This window comes from Dermochelys coriacea, chromosome 1 (assembly GCF_009764565.3).
Source record: "Dermochelys coriacea isolate rDerCor1 chromosome 1, rDerCor1.pri.v4, whole genome shotgun sequence".
Classification (NCBI taxonomy): domain Eukaryota; kingdom Metazoa; phylum Chordata; order Testudines; family Dermochelyidae; genus Dermochelys; species Dermochelys coriacea.
In genome coordinates, this window is record NC_050068.2 from 281,173,116 (window position 1) to 281,188,751 (window position 15,636).

General features: G+C 44.3%; 1 protein-coding gene across 7 annotated transcripts in view; it reads right to left on the bottom strand.

Moving 5' to 3' along the window:
* The window catches only part of SYT1 (synaptotagmin 1), a 531,232-nt gene that overhangs the window by 183,279 nt on the left and 332,317 nt on the right, over positions 1-15,636 (bottom strand). For 3 of the 7 annotated variants that reach the window (XM_038386677.1, XM_038386681.2, XM_038386675.1), the window contains one exon: positions 4,377-4,571. In XM_038386677.1, coding sequence (XP_038242605.1) covers positions 4,377-4,548 — 172 coding nt within the window. In that variant the 5' untranslated portion in view covers positions 4,549-4,571. Of the gene's footprint in view, positions 1-4,376; positions 4,572-9,949; positions 10,115-15,636 lie in introns of all 7 variants that reach the window. The other 4 variants (XM_038386676.2, XM_038386683.2, XM_038386679.2 and 1 more) reach the window with 2 other exon arrangements.

Below are 15,636 nucleotides of genomic sequence, written 5' to 3' on the forward strand. Positions count from 1 at the left end.
AGATCCTCCTGTATAATATCCCGATCCTTCTCCGAATTGGCAATACCTCCCAGCTTTGTATCATCTGCAAACTTTATTAGCACACTCCCACTTTTTGTGCCAAGGTCAGTAACAAAAAGATTAAATAAGATTGGTCCCAAAACCGATCCCTGAGGAACTCCACTGGTAACCTCCCTCCAACCAGACAGTTCGCCTTTCAGTAGGACCCGTTGCAGTCTCCCCTTTAACCAATTCCTTATCCACCTTTTGATGTTCATATTGATCCCCATCTTCTCCAATTTAACTAATAATTCCCCATGTGGCACGGTATCAAATGCCTTACTGAAATCTAGGTAAATTAGATCCACTGCATTTCTTTTATCTAAAAAATCTGTTACTTTTTCAAAAAAGGAGATTAGGTTGGTTTGGCACGATCTACCTTTTGTAAAACCATGTTGTATTTTGTCCCATTTACCATTGACTTCAATGTCTTTAACTAATTTCTCCTTCAAAATTTTTTCCAGGACCTTGCATACTACAGATGTCAAACTAACTGGCCTGTAGTTACCCGGATCACTTTTTTTTCCTTTCTTAAAAATAGGAACTATATTAGCAATTCTCCAATCATTCGGTACTATTCCTGAGTTTACAGATTCATTAAAAATTCTTGCTAATGGGCTTGCAATTTCAGGTGCCAATTCCTTTAATATTCTTGGATGAAGATTATCTGGGCCCCCTGATTTAGTCCCATTAAGCTGTTTCAGTTTCGCTTCTACCTCTGATATGGTAATATCTACCTCTATATCCTCCTTCCCATTTGTCATGCTACCATTATCCCCAAGATCCTCTTTAGCCTTATTAAAGACTGAGGCAAAGTATTTGTTTAGATATTGGGCCATGCCTAGATTATCTTTAACCTCCACTCCATCCTCAGTGTTAAGCGGCCCCACTTCTTCCTTTTTAGTTTTCTTCTTATTTATATGGCTATAGAACCTTTCACTATTGGATTTAATTCCCTTTGCAAGGTCCAACTCTACTCGACTTTTAGCCTGTCTCACTTGATCCCTACATGTTCTGACCTCAATTAGGTAGCTTTCCTTGCTGATCCCTCCCATCTTCCACTCCCTGTATGCTTTCTGCTTCTTCTTAATCACCTCTCTAAGATGCTTGCTCATCCAGCTTGGTCTACAACTTCTTCCTATGAATTTTTTCCCCTTTCTTGGGATACAGGCTTCCGATAGCTTCTGCAGCTTTGATTTAAAGTAATCCCAGGCCTCCTCTACCTTTAGATCCATAAGTTCTTCAGTCCAATCCACTTCCCTAACTAATTTCCTTAGTTTTTGAAAGTCAGCCCTTTTGAAATCAAAAACCCTAGTTGCAGATTTATTTTTGTTAATCCTTCCATTTAGTTTGATCTGAATTAGCTCATGATCACTTGAGCCAAGATTGTCCCCTACAACCATTTCTTCTATGAGTTCCTCGCTACTCACCACAATTAAATTTAAAATGGCATCCCCTCTAGTCGGTTCAGCAACTACTTGATGAAGGAATCCATCAGCTATCGCATCTAGGAAAATCTGAGCCCTATTATTATTACTAGCACTGGTCCTCCAGTCTATATCTGGGAAGTTAAAGTCTCCCATGATCACGCAGTTTCCATTAGTATTTACTTTATTAAAGACATTAAAAAGGGCTCTATCCATATCCAAATTAGATCCCGGAGGTCTATAGCACACCCCAAGCACTATCGTAGGAGAGGCTTTACTAGTTTTCTTCCCCAATGTAATTTTTGCCCAGACAGACTCTGTCTTATCCATTGCATCGCTTCTTATTTCTTTACATTCTACCTCATCATTGATATACAATGGTACTCCACCCCCTTTACCTTTATTTCTGTCTTTCCTAAAGAGCATATACCCTTCAATACCTGTAGTCCAGTTATGACTACTATTCCACCATGTTTCTGTTATCCCTATAATATCTGGTTTCACTTCCTGGCCCAGTAGCTCTAGTTCCTCCATTTTGTTACCTAGACTCCTCGCATTGGTGTACAAACATCTTAATTTTTGCTGTTTGGCCTCGCTCACATTTTGTACCCTATTAGGCACAGTCATTCTACATCCAGTATAACCTATTAGACTAGTATCCACACCGCCCTCACTCCTTATATACATTCTCCTACCCACGGCTGTATCCATTCTTACTTCATCTTCTTCCCTCTCAATGCTAAAATCTGGCGCGGAGATTTTCTAGACATCTCCCATCCATCTCCCCCCAATTCCTGATGGAAGCACAGGAGTTAGGCAGCACCTGAGCTGAGATTTCGAAAATACTAGTGGTGCTTACATGATGGACGTAGACATAGAATTGTTCGTTTGAGTGCCTAAATCCCTTTAAAAAGCTAGCCGTTAGCCTCTCTGTGCCTTAGCTGCCCATCTACAACATGGGGATAATAGTGCTTTTCTCCCTCATAGGAGTTTGGGAGGACAAATACATTAAAGATTGAGGCACTCAGACTATCATGATGGGGGCCCATATCAATGCGTAATATAGTTTGGTTGCATTAAGTTTCTCATGGAGCCCCTCTGCACTATGCAACCCTCTTTTGGGGAGTGGCAGCGGGGATATACTGGGAGCACTACAGAGCTCACTGATGCTGTGTTGGTGGAGAACGAGAGAGCGGTAAAGTGCCAGGAGGCAGTGTGGAGATGCAATGAAGGTCCTGACTTTTTAAATACCAGGGGTTTCTGTTCCAAAAAGAATGATCTGGTGAAACTTTGTGAAGGAACATTGTGATGCACAGATGTTTCCAGGTAGGGGAATTATCTAAAGGATAGGTAATACACATGGAAATGACCAAGCTGGTCATCTGATCCACTTCCAGCATAGCAGTATACAGGAATATAGATAGTTGGCTTAACCAAATTCTTTTGAGGCTTGGCAGGAATACTGGTATTCTGCATCCAATACAGTCCTTTTTTCCTCCATTTTTAAATTATAAATACATAACAGTATTGCTGTAAGAGTTAACGCAGGTAGCAAGAACAAGTCATGTTGAAACTGTCAAGGTACAGACTCATGTCATTTTCAGTATACTATGAAATAGTGCATGAAACATATAGGATTTAAAAAAAAAATTCCAGAAAGTAATTTCAGAGACTAATCGTAGGTTATCCTCCTTCATCCATAATGCTGTGCACCATGGGACTTTTTAGTCAAACAAAAGGCAAATTCTTGATATTAGGCTTTCCGGTTGTTTTCATTGTTATTTTAGAAAGCAAAGATGCGCTGCATTTCAAGTTCATCTCTGTCTACGGACTCCATTCCCAGACCTGCAAACTACAGAATTTCGCATAGTACAAATCATTCATGCTCTTAGTCATATTAACATCAATGCTGAAAAATAAAGGTATATCCTATATAAAATTCTAGTCTGCCTCATTTAGATAATACCCTGGACTATAAATTAAACAATAAAGATGCTCCCATGTTACCATTTTCCTAAATGCTTTTTTCTTTTTCTTGTTGCTCCTAGTAGTTTTGTTTTCCTGATGATATTATCAGACAATTCTGCCTGAATGTGGTCCATTGTGGACTGTACAGATTACTAAACTAATGACATGCAGCCTTCTTGCCATTGTAACACCTCTATTCTTACAAGTGGGAATGTGGAGTGACAGACCAAAGCTGTTTGCTATCAATTTAGCAAAAATTGCATCTGCCAGATTGCCAAGATCTATTTCAGAGACAAAAATCGATTAATATTCTGATTTGTTACCTGTCATTATTGGTCACACTATATTGTACCTTTCCACAAGTTATAAACTCTACGGAAAAAACCTATTCTGTTAAATGTAATGTTTTTCCAAATATATTTTTAAGTTGCTTGTACTGTCTACTTGCTAATTTTTTAAGAGCATGGCCATTGTTATGATAGCTGCTATTTAAAAAAAACCTTAACTCATTTTGTTTAGTAAAGTATCAAAATAATCTATTTGTGGCTCTGTGTGAAATTTTTTAAATGAAAAGGAATTTTATAATTATTATTTGCAATATCACCCAGTTCTAATAATATTCTATTAATTGTACTTTATTTTCAGTTTTCAGAAACTAAGTATGATTGTTTATCATTATTAATAATATATAATTATATGTAGTAAAGAGGCTTAGTCATATAATAATGTTTCAGAAAATAAGTAAATATATAGTTAATATTTTGGAAACTGAAAATAAAATTAACCAAGTGTCAGCATTCCTGGGACATTAACCTGATTTGGCCCACAAACGTGGTTTTAATATTTTCTAGTTAAACTGTAGAAATATTTTCTAAAAAAGATCTAAAATATTAGCAGTAGCTTTTTACCATTAGAGTGTCTATCCAACCATATTTTACTTACATGGAATTTTATTCAGTTCATTCATAAACTTCTCCTTTAACTTTGAAAATGCATCTTCTTTTCCACCTCCTGCTCCAGGACTGGCTGGTTCTGTGACATTAATTGGAAGTGAAGCTGCAATGGTGGTAGCTGGTGGTGCAGCCAGGGCCTCGTGACGACTTTCACTCACCATTTTCGTTCCCAGGGAAACAGCTACTGGAAAAGTAGAAACAAAAGAAAATATTTAAATGGTTAAAATGTTTCTCATATCAACAGGTCTCAAAGAGACAGGACATTAATTGATGCTCCAGCATACTGGGTAAATATCACATCATTAGCATATTACTTCTTGTTGGTTCATACAATATTTATTAGACTACAGGGAAAGGTCTTTTCCAGAGGTAATATCAGCTGTAGTTATTATCTTATGATTCTTCTCCAACACTGCTAAGTTTTGAACTGTTTAATCTGTTAGATACCTTGCAGTAGCTATAATCCTTTTGCTTAGATTTAGCTTTTTGCCCTTTAATTTTGAAAGTATAAGTAAATTCACTGACAGCAGTTCAAGATAAACAAACACTATATTATATTTACAGAATTGTGTGTGTTGGTAGGGGGTGAGAAGAGTCAGAGACAAGATGTTTATGTAAAATAAATCAAGAAATTATAATCATTTAAGAAAAACACCTTCAAGCTTTCTTGCAAAACCAGTAATCTACTGTTGTACCTAGTTAAGCAGAATTGTACATTATGCAGAAATTGGTTAGCATCCATTCCTGATCCTCACTTTTTGAAAGTAACTAACTTTCTAGTCATTTCCTCTGACATTTGCTACAGACAATAATCCCTTAAATTATGCACTTGTTTCACTGGTGTATTCATAGACTATGTCTATGAAGTAGTTAACTGAAGCCAAATTGAAGCAACCACAGTGTTGACACACATATGCTCCCACATTAACATACTTTCAATGTAATGTTTATTTGATGTGCATTTTGCAAAACCTTTACTTATGCTATAGGATAAAGCAGACTTGTCATGGGGCCCACATGGCACAATTTTAGTGTTACCAGAAGTTGAAGTGTTTGTCTTTGTTTTGAACAGTGTTCTGATGTACCACTATGTCCTAAATATCATTGACTTGACTAATCATCCTTCATTTTTTATTTCAGAAAACCAGAGAGAGAAGGGATTTGAGAGATAACAATCATTCATTATTGCTCTGAGTATACAATTGCTCTCACAGTCCCAAAAGGAACTTAGCCTACAGCCGTCCATAGAGAAATTTAAATAACCACCAAATGAACAAAATGAGACACATGAAAATGAAATGTGCAAAAAACTTCCACGTAGCAAATTCATGAATCAAGACCCACATATTTCTCACCTTCTCACCTTACATCACGGGCCTCTTCAAGTTACTCAGGAAATAAGGATTGGCTCTTTGTTTCTTTAACTTTACTTTTATAAGCCCTGATTCAGGAATTCACTTCAATACAAGTCTATCTTTAAGCATGAATAATCCCATTGAAATTGCTGGGACTACTTACACATTTAAAACATGGACATGCATTTAAGTACCTTCCTAAGCCACAATCTAGCATTTCCAGTCTATGAAAAGGATGGAACCAAAACATGGAATTTGTCTTGCTGTGCAGAAGTAACTTGGGCCTGGATGCAAAAAAGGAGTTAGGCATTGTGATGCTGAGCACAATTGAATTGACCCCACTTCAATTCCCGCCCTCCCCCCGCTTGAGGGGGAGAAGGGAGTTATCTGCAGATCTCCCATCTCTTGGATGAATGCTCTAACCATTGGACTATGGGATATTCTGATGTGGGGCTCCCTCAACCTCTCTTGCTGAAGCTGCTGCATTCTGGGTAAATAATTAAGAGTCATTGGAGTAGGAAGAGTAGATCTTGGGTCTCCCATATCCTGGGTCAGAGCTCCAACAGCCAGTCTATAAAGTCACTTGTGTTTATGTTTGTGCATTTGTTCTTATTCTCTCTCTCTCTCTCTCACACACACACACACCACCGCTCCCCTGAGACTGAAGATGTGTTTGTTACATGCTGTGTGCAGTAGCTGGTTTCTGTTAGTCTGGTTTTTGTTTTGTTACTGGTGGTTTCTTTGTTTTAGGGCATTGTTGCGTCTCCCCCTTTGCCATAGGAGAGGGTTCTCCATGGGGCCCACTTCAGATGGGTGTAGCGATTTGACCCGCAAGCAAGAGGTTTTGTGTGTCTCTGCTCTCTCTTGCACTGGGGAGGATATGTTGCTGAGTGTAGGTAAGGTTATTGGCTGTGCTAATATAAAATCTGCCTCTCAAATAAGCAAATCTATAGTGATTTTCCTGAGCCAGGAACAGTTTGTGAACTGTTTGATACAGGAGGGACTTTGGGTGAAGGAGTCTTTTGTTCATGTTTTCCCCTTGTTTACTCCTGCTGCTAAAGTAGTTTTTTCCAAAGTCCCACACATCCTTCACAATGAGATGCTAATGTCTGCTCTCTCCCATTATGGAAAGGCAGTTTCTGCGGTTAGGGTGTTTCTATGTGGATGCAAGAACCCAAATGTGAGACATCTCATGTCATTCTGGCTCCAGGTTTATGGGGCTCTAAATAACCCCGAATAGCCCTTGAACCCGTTTTTAAAATACCACATAGAAGGGGTGGATTATACAGTATTTGCTACCTCTGAAAACATGAAATGTTTCTTGTTTGGTGGCCCTGGTCATTTGAAGGGTTCCTGCCCACTGCTGGCTAGGAGGCCCCTAGTAAGAATGTGAGACCCGGGAACAGTGTGGAAGGGGCTGGGACATCAAGGGAGCAGCAGGAAACAACCTGCAACTGTACTGCTAGATTCTATCTATCTATCTCCCCCCTTGCCATATATGGTCTGCTGTTGAACAGGGAGCAGTTCCTCTCCTTCTCCAAGGAAACCTCTATTGTGACTCAATCACTTGTACCTGGACAGAAGCAAGTTTGGAGGCTGAGGAGCCCCTCCCTGTGGAGGAAGCAGAGACAGGTTCTAGAGATGGAGGTGAAGAACAAACCAATGAGACATTTATCCAAGATTATTTCTAAAAGGGCTAAAATGTTGGAAACCCCTGAGCTGCTGGCAGTGGCTGAGAATGGAGCTGCATGCCCTGAAAAGGAGCACAGTGTTGTGATAGGTTGTAACTCCATGCGTGGATCTCCCAGTGGGGTACCGCCTTCCGCAAGCCCCCAATTCTGCACGCTGCAGTGATGATGCTGGATCCCAGCCTGGGGCTGCGCTGCCTCCCACTCTTGGGAAAATAGATATGTCAGCATGCTCCTTCATGAATAATGAGAATGTTACAATAGTAGCTCAATGTTCTTCTGAGCTGGTGGAGTCTGAGGGAGAGGAAGAAGATGGTGAGGATCTCTCTGACTCTTTACGGGTTCCTGATGTCCCAGCCAGTCAGCTTTATAGAAAGGGTGAGTACAGCGTGAAGGAGATTAGTAACTTTTTGGATAGTGCTAAAGAGATGTGGGGAATTGAAGTTGAGGCCTATTTCCCTGATTTACAGTGCTGTGTTCATTCAGCTCTGTTGGGGGGTTTGCATCTGAGTCTGGCGGTATTGCCAGCAAAGAGTCTGTGGCTGAGAGCCTGGGGCCATCTTGCCAAGCAGCAAGAGTCTACAACTGGCAGTAGGGGAAACGGGATCCTCCTGCTCCACCAGGTTGCAAAATGGGGCCCTGTGACTAGTAGTTTGGATATGTAGCCTGCGGGGCAGATGCCACAAAGCCTACTCTTTGGGTCACTTCCTATCGTGGCCTCTGCCCCTCCAAAGTCACAGTGGAGTCAGCTTATGGACTCTCCAAGGGGGGCTTCTCCATGACCATGGTCTGGAGGCTCCTCTCTATGAGTCTTGGTCCACTGTTCCCGGTCTCCATGAGTCCTCTTGCAGCTTGGCAGCAGGGTCTGGGGTCTAGGTGGTGAGGAATTCCTGCAGTGTCTCTGAGGAGCTACAAGCCTAGGGCTGCTCCCTTGCATGGTCTGCCCTGACTGAGCTGGGATGCTCCCTTTTGAGTTCTGCCTCAATTGTGAGCATGCCCAGCAGGTGTGGCTTAGCAGGCCAACTAGGCCCAGAGCTGCTTATTAACCCCTTTTTTCTCAGGTATGGGGCTTATGAACCCCAGCACAAGCACAAAGAGGGATACCTCGGCTGATTGTAGGAAACAGTTCCATCTCAGCAAGTTGTTGAGCAAGGTGGGGAAGTGTGTGGGGATTGTTCAAAATACATAGGCCTCTCCATGGCTCATTTTGTTCAAAGTATTTCCACTTTCTATTGTTTCTCTCTGCTGCTTGGCTCTCTCCTTCTAGTCTATGGCACTGCTCAACTTTGGCACTCTATTATTAATATTAATATTAATGGATGCTGGGATGGCCATAAAAGCACACAACTCTTTGAATTTCTCGAACAAAACGAGCTGATGTCCTTTTGCAAGATATGCATTTGGACCCTGATAATCAGGGAAAGCGGTTGAAGGAACAGGAAGCTTTCTTGAGCCAATGTCACTGTTGGGGTGGCTGTTCTCTTTTCCCATGGTGCAGTGGCACAGATCATCTCTGTGAAGGAGACTGTGCAGGGTTGGCTCCTTCAGGTGAGAACACGTACTGGCACTTTTGTTTTTAATCTTTTTTTCTGTGCATGCCCCTACTCTGGAGCAACATCTTTTCTCCTTTCTGCAGACACTTGCCCATGCAATACTTGACTGTGACCCTGATATTATTGTCCTGGGAGGAAATGTCAGTTGCACTGTAGATTATGTTTTAGACAGGAACCATAAGCAGCCACACACTCCATCAGACAGAGAACTGTATTGTCTACTGCAGACCTTTGGCTTGTAGATGTTTGGAGGTTCTCTCACCCCACTCTTAGGCAGTACTCTTGGCTGAAGGCTACTCCCAATATGGTCTCAGGGGGCTAGACGGGATCACTTTTATAACATGAAGGCCAGCATAAATATGTATGTTCAGTCTTTCATGTATCCCACTCATTTGTCTGCTCATCATTTTGTCTCTGTCAGTGTGTTTCTCCTTGTTCCTGCCTGTGCTGCCCACTGGTGTGTTATTACTAAATCACTACAGGACTTGAATTTCACCCAGATGTTTGATGTGTTTTTGGAGTGTTGGAGGTAGCACAAGGCCTTGTACGAGTTCCTGAGGCCAGGGCGGGATGTCAGAAAGGTCCAGATTCAACTGTTCTGCCAGCAGTATACCCATGCTGCCATGTGGTCTTTGCATCACGCCATCAGTGCCCTGGAATGAGATATCTTGGGCTCTCATGGCAACCTTGACATGGGAAACCAGGTGCAGATTCACCAACCCTTAATTGAGGACTACCAGCTCCTGAGGTACTTGTTGGAAGAGAAGGTGCAAAGGAGCCCTGGTTCAGGCCCATTTTACTCAGCTGTATAAAATTGATGCTCCTACAATGTTCTTTTTCGGGTTGGAGAAAGAATCTATGGGCTGTCAGCAGATTTTTGCCTACAACTGGTGGGTGGTCATCTGACGGCTGACCCTGGTGAGAGCTGGAAAGCAACTGTTTCTTTTTACAGCACTCTGTACTCACCTGATACCTGTGATGTGCTGGCAATAGAGGAGCTGGACCGGGGGTTATCCCGCCTGACTGGTGAGGAACAGCAGTTCCTGGACACCCTTCTGTCACTGCAGGAGCTCTCTGTTGCAGTCCAGTAGCTCTCTATAGGCAAGGCCACAAATACTGATGGGCTGCAATCTGAATTTTACAAGCTGTCATAAATATAAAGGGAAGGGTAACAACCTTCCTGTATACAGTACTATAAAATCCCTCCTGGCCAGAGGCACAAAATCCTTTTACCTGTAAAGGGTTAAGAAGCTCAGGTAACCTGGCTGGCACCTGACCAAAAGGACCAATAAGGTGACAAGATACTTTCAAATCTTGGGTGGGGGTGGGGATTGTGGAGAAAGGTTTTGGTCTGTCTGTTCTGTGTGATTGCCAGACACAGATCAAGGAAGCAAGCAATCCAGGTCCATTAGAATTAGTAAGTACTAGCAAGGGAATGCGTTAGCTTATTTTTGTTTTGGCTTGTGATTTTCTCTGTGCTGAGAGGTAGGTGTATTCCTGGTTTTCTTTTTGTAACTTTAAAGTTTGGCCAGAAGGAAATCCTCTGTATTTTTGAATCTGATTGCCCTGTAAGATTATCTTCCATTCTAATTTTACAGAGGTGCTTCTTTTACCTCTTTTCTTTCTAATAAAGTTCTGTTTATTTTAGAATCTGATTGAGGTTTTATTAGTGTCCTAAAAAAACCCAAGGTTGGTCTGTGCTCATCTTATTTATTCTCAAGCCTCCCCAGGAAAGGGGATGTGGGGGTTTGGAGGAATATTAGGGGGGGAATAGGAACTCCAAGTGGTCCTTTCCTCAAGTTTGTCTAAATCGCTTGATGGTGGCAGCGTTACCTAATCCAAGGAACAAGGGAGAATTTGTGCCTTGGGGAGTTTTTAACCTAAGCTGGTTGAAATAAGCCTAGGGTGTCTCTCATGTGGGTCCCCATGTCTGTACTCTAGAATTCAGAATGGGGAGGGAACCCTGACACAAGCATTTCTAGCATCTCATCGGTCCTGACTTTTTTTCTAGTGGTGCTGGAGTGTATCCAGGAGAAAGAACTGCCCCTCAGTGGCTGCAGGGCAGTGATCTCAAAAAAGGGGACCTCTGTGATTCATGGAACTGGAGACCTATTTCTCTTCTCTGATTATAAGATTTTATCCAGGGCCTTAGCTAACTGACTGAAGGACTATCTGGACTCTAATACACCCCGATCAAATATATTGTATTCCTAAACACTGTGTTTTTGATAATTTGTTTTTAATGGGTGATGTATTACCATTACCAAACTTTGTAATCTGGATCTGGGGCTTATTTCAATGGACCAGGAGAAGGACTTTGACAGAATTAACCATAGCTTTTTTTTATAAATGATAGAAGCTTTTGGGATTGGACCAGAGTTCTCTTCATACATTTCTTTATTTGTACCATAATGTTTTTATTTTCCTAAAAAACTAAAGAGGGACTTAGGCTCAACTTCCCAGTTCACAGAGACATTTGTCAGTGGTGTCCTCTGGGATGCTGTATGCTTTGAGTTTGGAGCCACTCCCACATCTCCTCATAAACTCTTTGACTGGCCTTTCGCAGCAAGTTTTCCTCATGTCTGAGTGACATGCAGGCACTGTGCGCTTCTTTACAAGCGTATGAACAGGCATCATCTGCCTGCATTACTGGGCTCAGAGCAATTCAGTCTAACTGGGCTCTTGGCAGTGTAGTGGGCCCCCTTTGTTGCCCCAACAATTGCCATAGGGCACATCTAGGACTAACATGTTAAGAGTCTTTTTTTGTATCTGAGCAATATATGCTAAGGAACTAGGAGGCAGCCAAGGAGAAGGTACAAGAAATGGTGCTGGTTCCTTCCAGGGCTCTTTTCGGATACAGGTTTTTGATTGCCAACAACATTGTGGCCTCAATATTGTGGCACCCGCTAATGTGTCTGGGACCCTCCCCCCAGGCTTTTGGGACAGGATTCAGAGGCATATTAACCATTTTTTAAAGAGTTCCCCATTGGTTGTGCCCTGCTTTGCTGTTCCTGTCATTAGATGAAGGCGGCCAGAGGCTCACTGATTTAGTCAGCACGGTGGCAGCTTTTTGCCTCTAGTCTGTTTGCCATTTGCTGTACTCTGACTCCCTGCTGGTCTGGAAGTCCCTTGTGTAAGCGGGGGAATAGTCCCGCTCTTGTGGGGAACTTTTCTGGCTTCTGCACTACCCCGGTGAAGTGGGCTAGCGAAAGGATCTGAGTCCTCGCTCCCACTTCCTTTACCCAGTGGCCTCCCTGCCCTTGAGGACTCCCCTTCCACTCTCCTGTCTGGCAGAGTCCTTGTAACCCCAACAAGGCTGGGCCCAGGATTCCTGGGGGGCTCGACCCCCGACCCTGCTGCGGTCACCTAGGATAGGGGCTAGGGTGTCCCCACTCCAGGTACTCTCTCTGCACTGGGCACTTCTCTGACCCACTGACCATTACATACAAGTTAAAGCAAATGCAAGTTAGTTAATCAACAATTAATTTTAAAAGAATAAGGGAAAATGAGAAAGGTTAAAGGAAACATATCAATGGGTTAAAATACATCAATGGCCACGCTCTGTGGCAGGGAACATCATAAAACATCTGGAATGTCAGGGAAGTTCAGTCTGTTCCTTGTAAGTCCCAGGGCTTCTTCTCAGGCCCTGGCTGTGCTGCAGGGATGCTGTGGGTTGGACACTTGCTCCGGTGGTGGCCACACGTTCTTAGGCTCTAAGTGGTAGGACCCTTCTTCCCAGTATCGCCCCCGCCCTGTCGGGGTTATGATCCAAGCCTGGCCTGCAGAGCCTCTTGGCTGAGGGATCTCCCTGTGCTGGGCCTGCTGCCCACGGTCCGCCTCGGCCTCCCCAGCTGCTCACCGCTCCAGACTGCTCCAGCCCCAGCTGCACCACTCTGTCTCTGCACTGCTGCTGCAGCTCCCTGGGCTGCTTCTTTGGCCCCTCTGCCTCTGGTTGCTGCAGCTCTGCTCCCAGGGCAAGTCTGCTCTCTCTAGGCTGTGCCTCTGGCTTTGGGGTTGCAGCTCTGCTCCCAGCACAGGGAGCTCTCTCTGAGCTGCTTTTCTGGCCCCTCTGGATCTGGCACAGCTCTGCTCCTCAGCTTACCTTGGGCCCCTGCTTTCTCCTTAGCTCGGCCCCACTCTGTCTGACCCAGGCAAATCCAGCTCACACGGAGAACAGGACCTCCCTGGCCTCCTGACTCTCTGATTAGCCTGCCCGCCCTGTCATTCAGGCTGACCTGGAGCATTGGCCTCTCCCCATTATTCCTGGGGGCTGTCAGTCTCAGGGTCCTGATTCCCCATCGACCCTTCCTCCTTTTAGTACTGGGAGCTAGAAACTGAAACACCCCCACTGAATGTTAGTAAGGGGCAACAGTCCTCTTACACTTGCTTTTTCTCTCCTCCATTGTGCTGGGGGGATGGACTTTGACTCTCACCTATTTTTATTGGCACCTGGTCAGTTACAGAGTCTAGATTTGCTTCGATTCTATAATGGTCTCTAATGCCTGGTGACTTCTGTGAAATGTGCAGCCTGAGCAGGTGTTTTCCAGTTTATGGCTCTTGGAAGAGCCGCTATTTTTTAACCCACGTTTTCCTGATGAAGTGTTCTCCTCCAGGAACCTGTTGTCTGCCTTTATGTAGGCTGAGTTGGCCAAGCTCTCCGACCTGATTATTCCTAGTTGGTCAAGCTGGAAGTTGGCAACAATTCTTGCTGTTCAGACCAGAGTCCAGTCTGTGCATTTTTTGGACAAGGTACTCACTGAATTCCAGGGGTTGCTTCGGCAACAGACTGCTCAGTAGGTGCAGTAAGTTTTTTCAAAGATTGCAGAGAATGAATCCTGTATTCCTTCCCTAGCTGTCTCCCCTTCTGTAGATGAGATCCTTGTGCAACCAGGCAGATTGTTGGTACTGGATGGATTTGGTGAATGTTCCTTTTGCAACCATAACCAAGAAGCAACTCTGTAATATATGAGGCAAAGTGCAGCATTATGCCACCCTCTCTGATCTTCCTGATTCAGCCTGTAGGATGCCTCTATCTCTGGGTTGGAGTACGTAGTACAAACCTCTTCCTAAGTGCTTTAGTGACTTGTAGCAACCAATCATATTGTGCACCATATTACCCCTGAGGTGTTTGCACAGCATCCCTTTTGCTCTGTTCCAGACACCCCTGTTTGATTCCTCTTTTTGTTTTTTTTGCAGCAGTTTTCAGTGTTTTGGGATGAGTTTTCTCCAAGCCCCTGTTTGTTCTGGGAGTGAGACAGTGCTCTTATTTGGCTGGTTTCTGGGTCAGGCAAAACTAGCCCTTTTGAAATCTGACCAGAACATAGTAGCTGGGGTTATGGGGTGTGACATGCTAGAGCTGTTCCATGTGCACCAATTGTAGCCCAGCTATGGATTGTTATACTTTGCATAAACTGACATGTAATCTGGACACTTTTCAGGTAACTTGATATTAACAATATTTTGAGTGAACTTGGTGAGGATGCTTTAGTGATTCATGTTAAATGTTCACTTAAGTAAGCTATGTTTTACTTTTTTTATGAATATCTTTTGTGCATATATATTGCAATTTTATAACATTTTAAAATAGTTTTTAACGTGATTTTATGTGAATAAAATGTGTTTTTCATATCATCTCTCTCCCACTCCCTTCCCCAGTGAGCACTCACCCACTATGTGGGAGACCCAGAATCCAATCCTCCTGCTTCAATGACTGTATTTATTCACAGTAGAACAGCTTCAGCAGGAGGATTGAGGGAGCCCCGCATCAGACTATCCCAGAGCCCACTGGTTGGAGCACTCATCTGAGAGCTGGCAGCTAAATTCCCTGTAAGCTGCGCAGCCACGCAGCAGCCTATTTAGTGCGACTCAGACGCTCAAGGAACACACCTGGGTACCTGCCACAGGTGGGGGAGGAGCACTCCTCCCCCAACCCCAACCTAACCTGGCCTCCAACCTGCCGTGGCTGGGGCGACCCTCCCCCGGCCCCAACTCTGCTGCGGTGTGGCCTGGCACGGCCAGAGAGGCCCGGATCTAGCCGTGACTGGGGCAGCCCGGCCCGGACCCAGACAAGGTAGGGTGGCCCTCCCCCGGCCCAGACCTGCCGGGGCCAGAGGAGGGGTGCCTATTCTCCAGCCCCAGAGCTGCTGTGGTGCAGAGAGGCCCCTCTTCCCCCCAAGCCCAAGTGCTGCTGTGGGGAGAGAGAGCTGGGGGGAGTCCTCTCTCCCCACCATAGACCCTGAGCACCCTCCTGTACCCCAACCTGTCATCCCTGGCCCCACCCTAGAGCCCGCACCCCCAGCCGGAGCCCTCACACCCCTGGACCCCAATCCCATGCCCTGAGCCCCTCATCCCTGCCCCACCCCAGAGCCCACACACCCAGCTGGAACCCTCATACCCCTGCACCCCAACCTTCTGCCCCAGCCCTGAGACCCTCGTCTCCAGCCCCACCCCAGAGCCCACACTCCCAGATGGAGCCCTCACACCCCTACACCCCAACCCTATGCCCCAACCCTGAGCCCCCTCACACACTCTGAACCCCTCGGCCCCACCCCCACCATACGAATTTTGTTATGTGCACCAATACGGAGGTGAAAAGGAGTACTTGTGGCACCTTAGAGACTAACAAATTTATTAGAGCATAAGCTTTCGTGAGT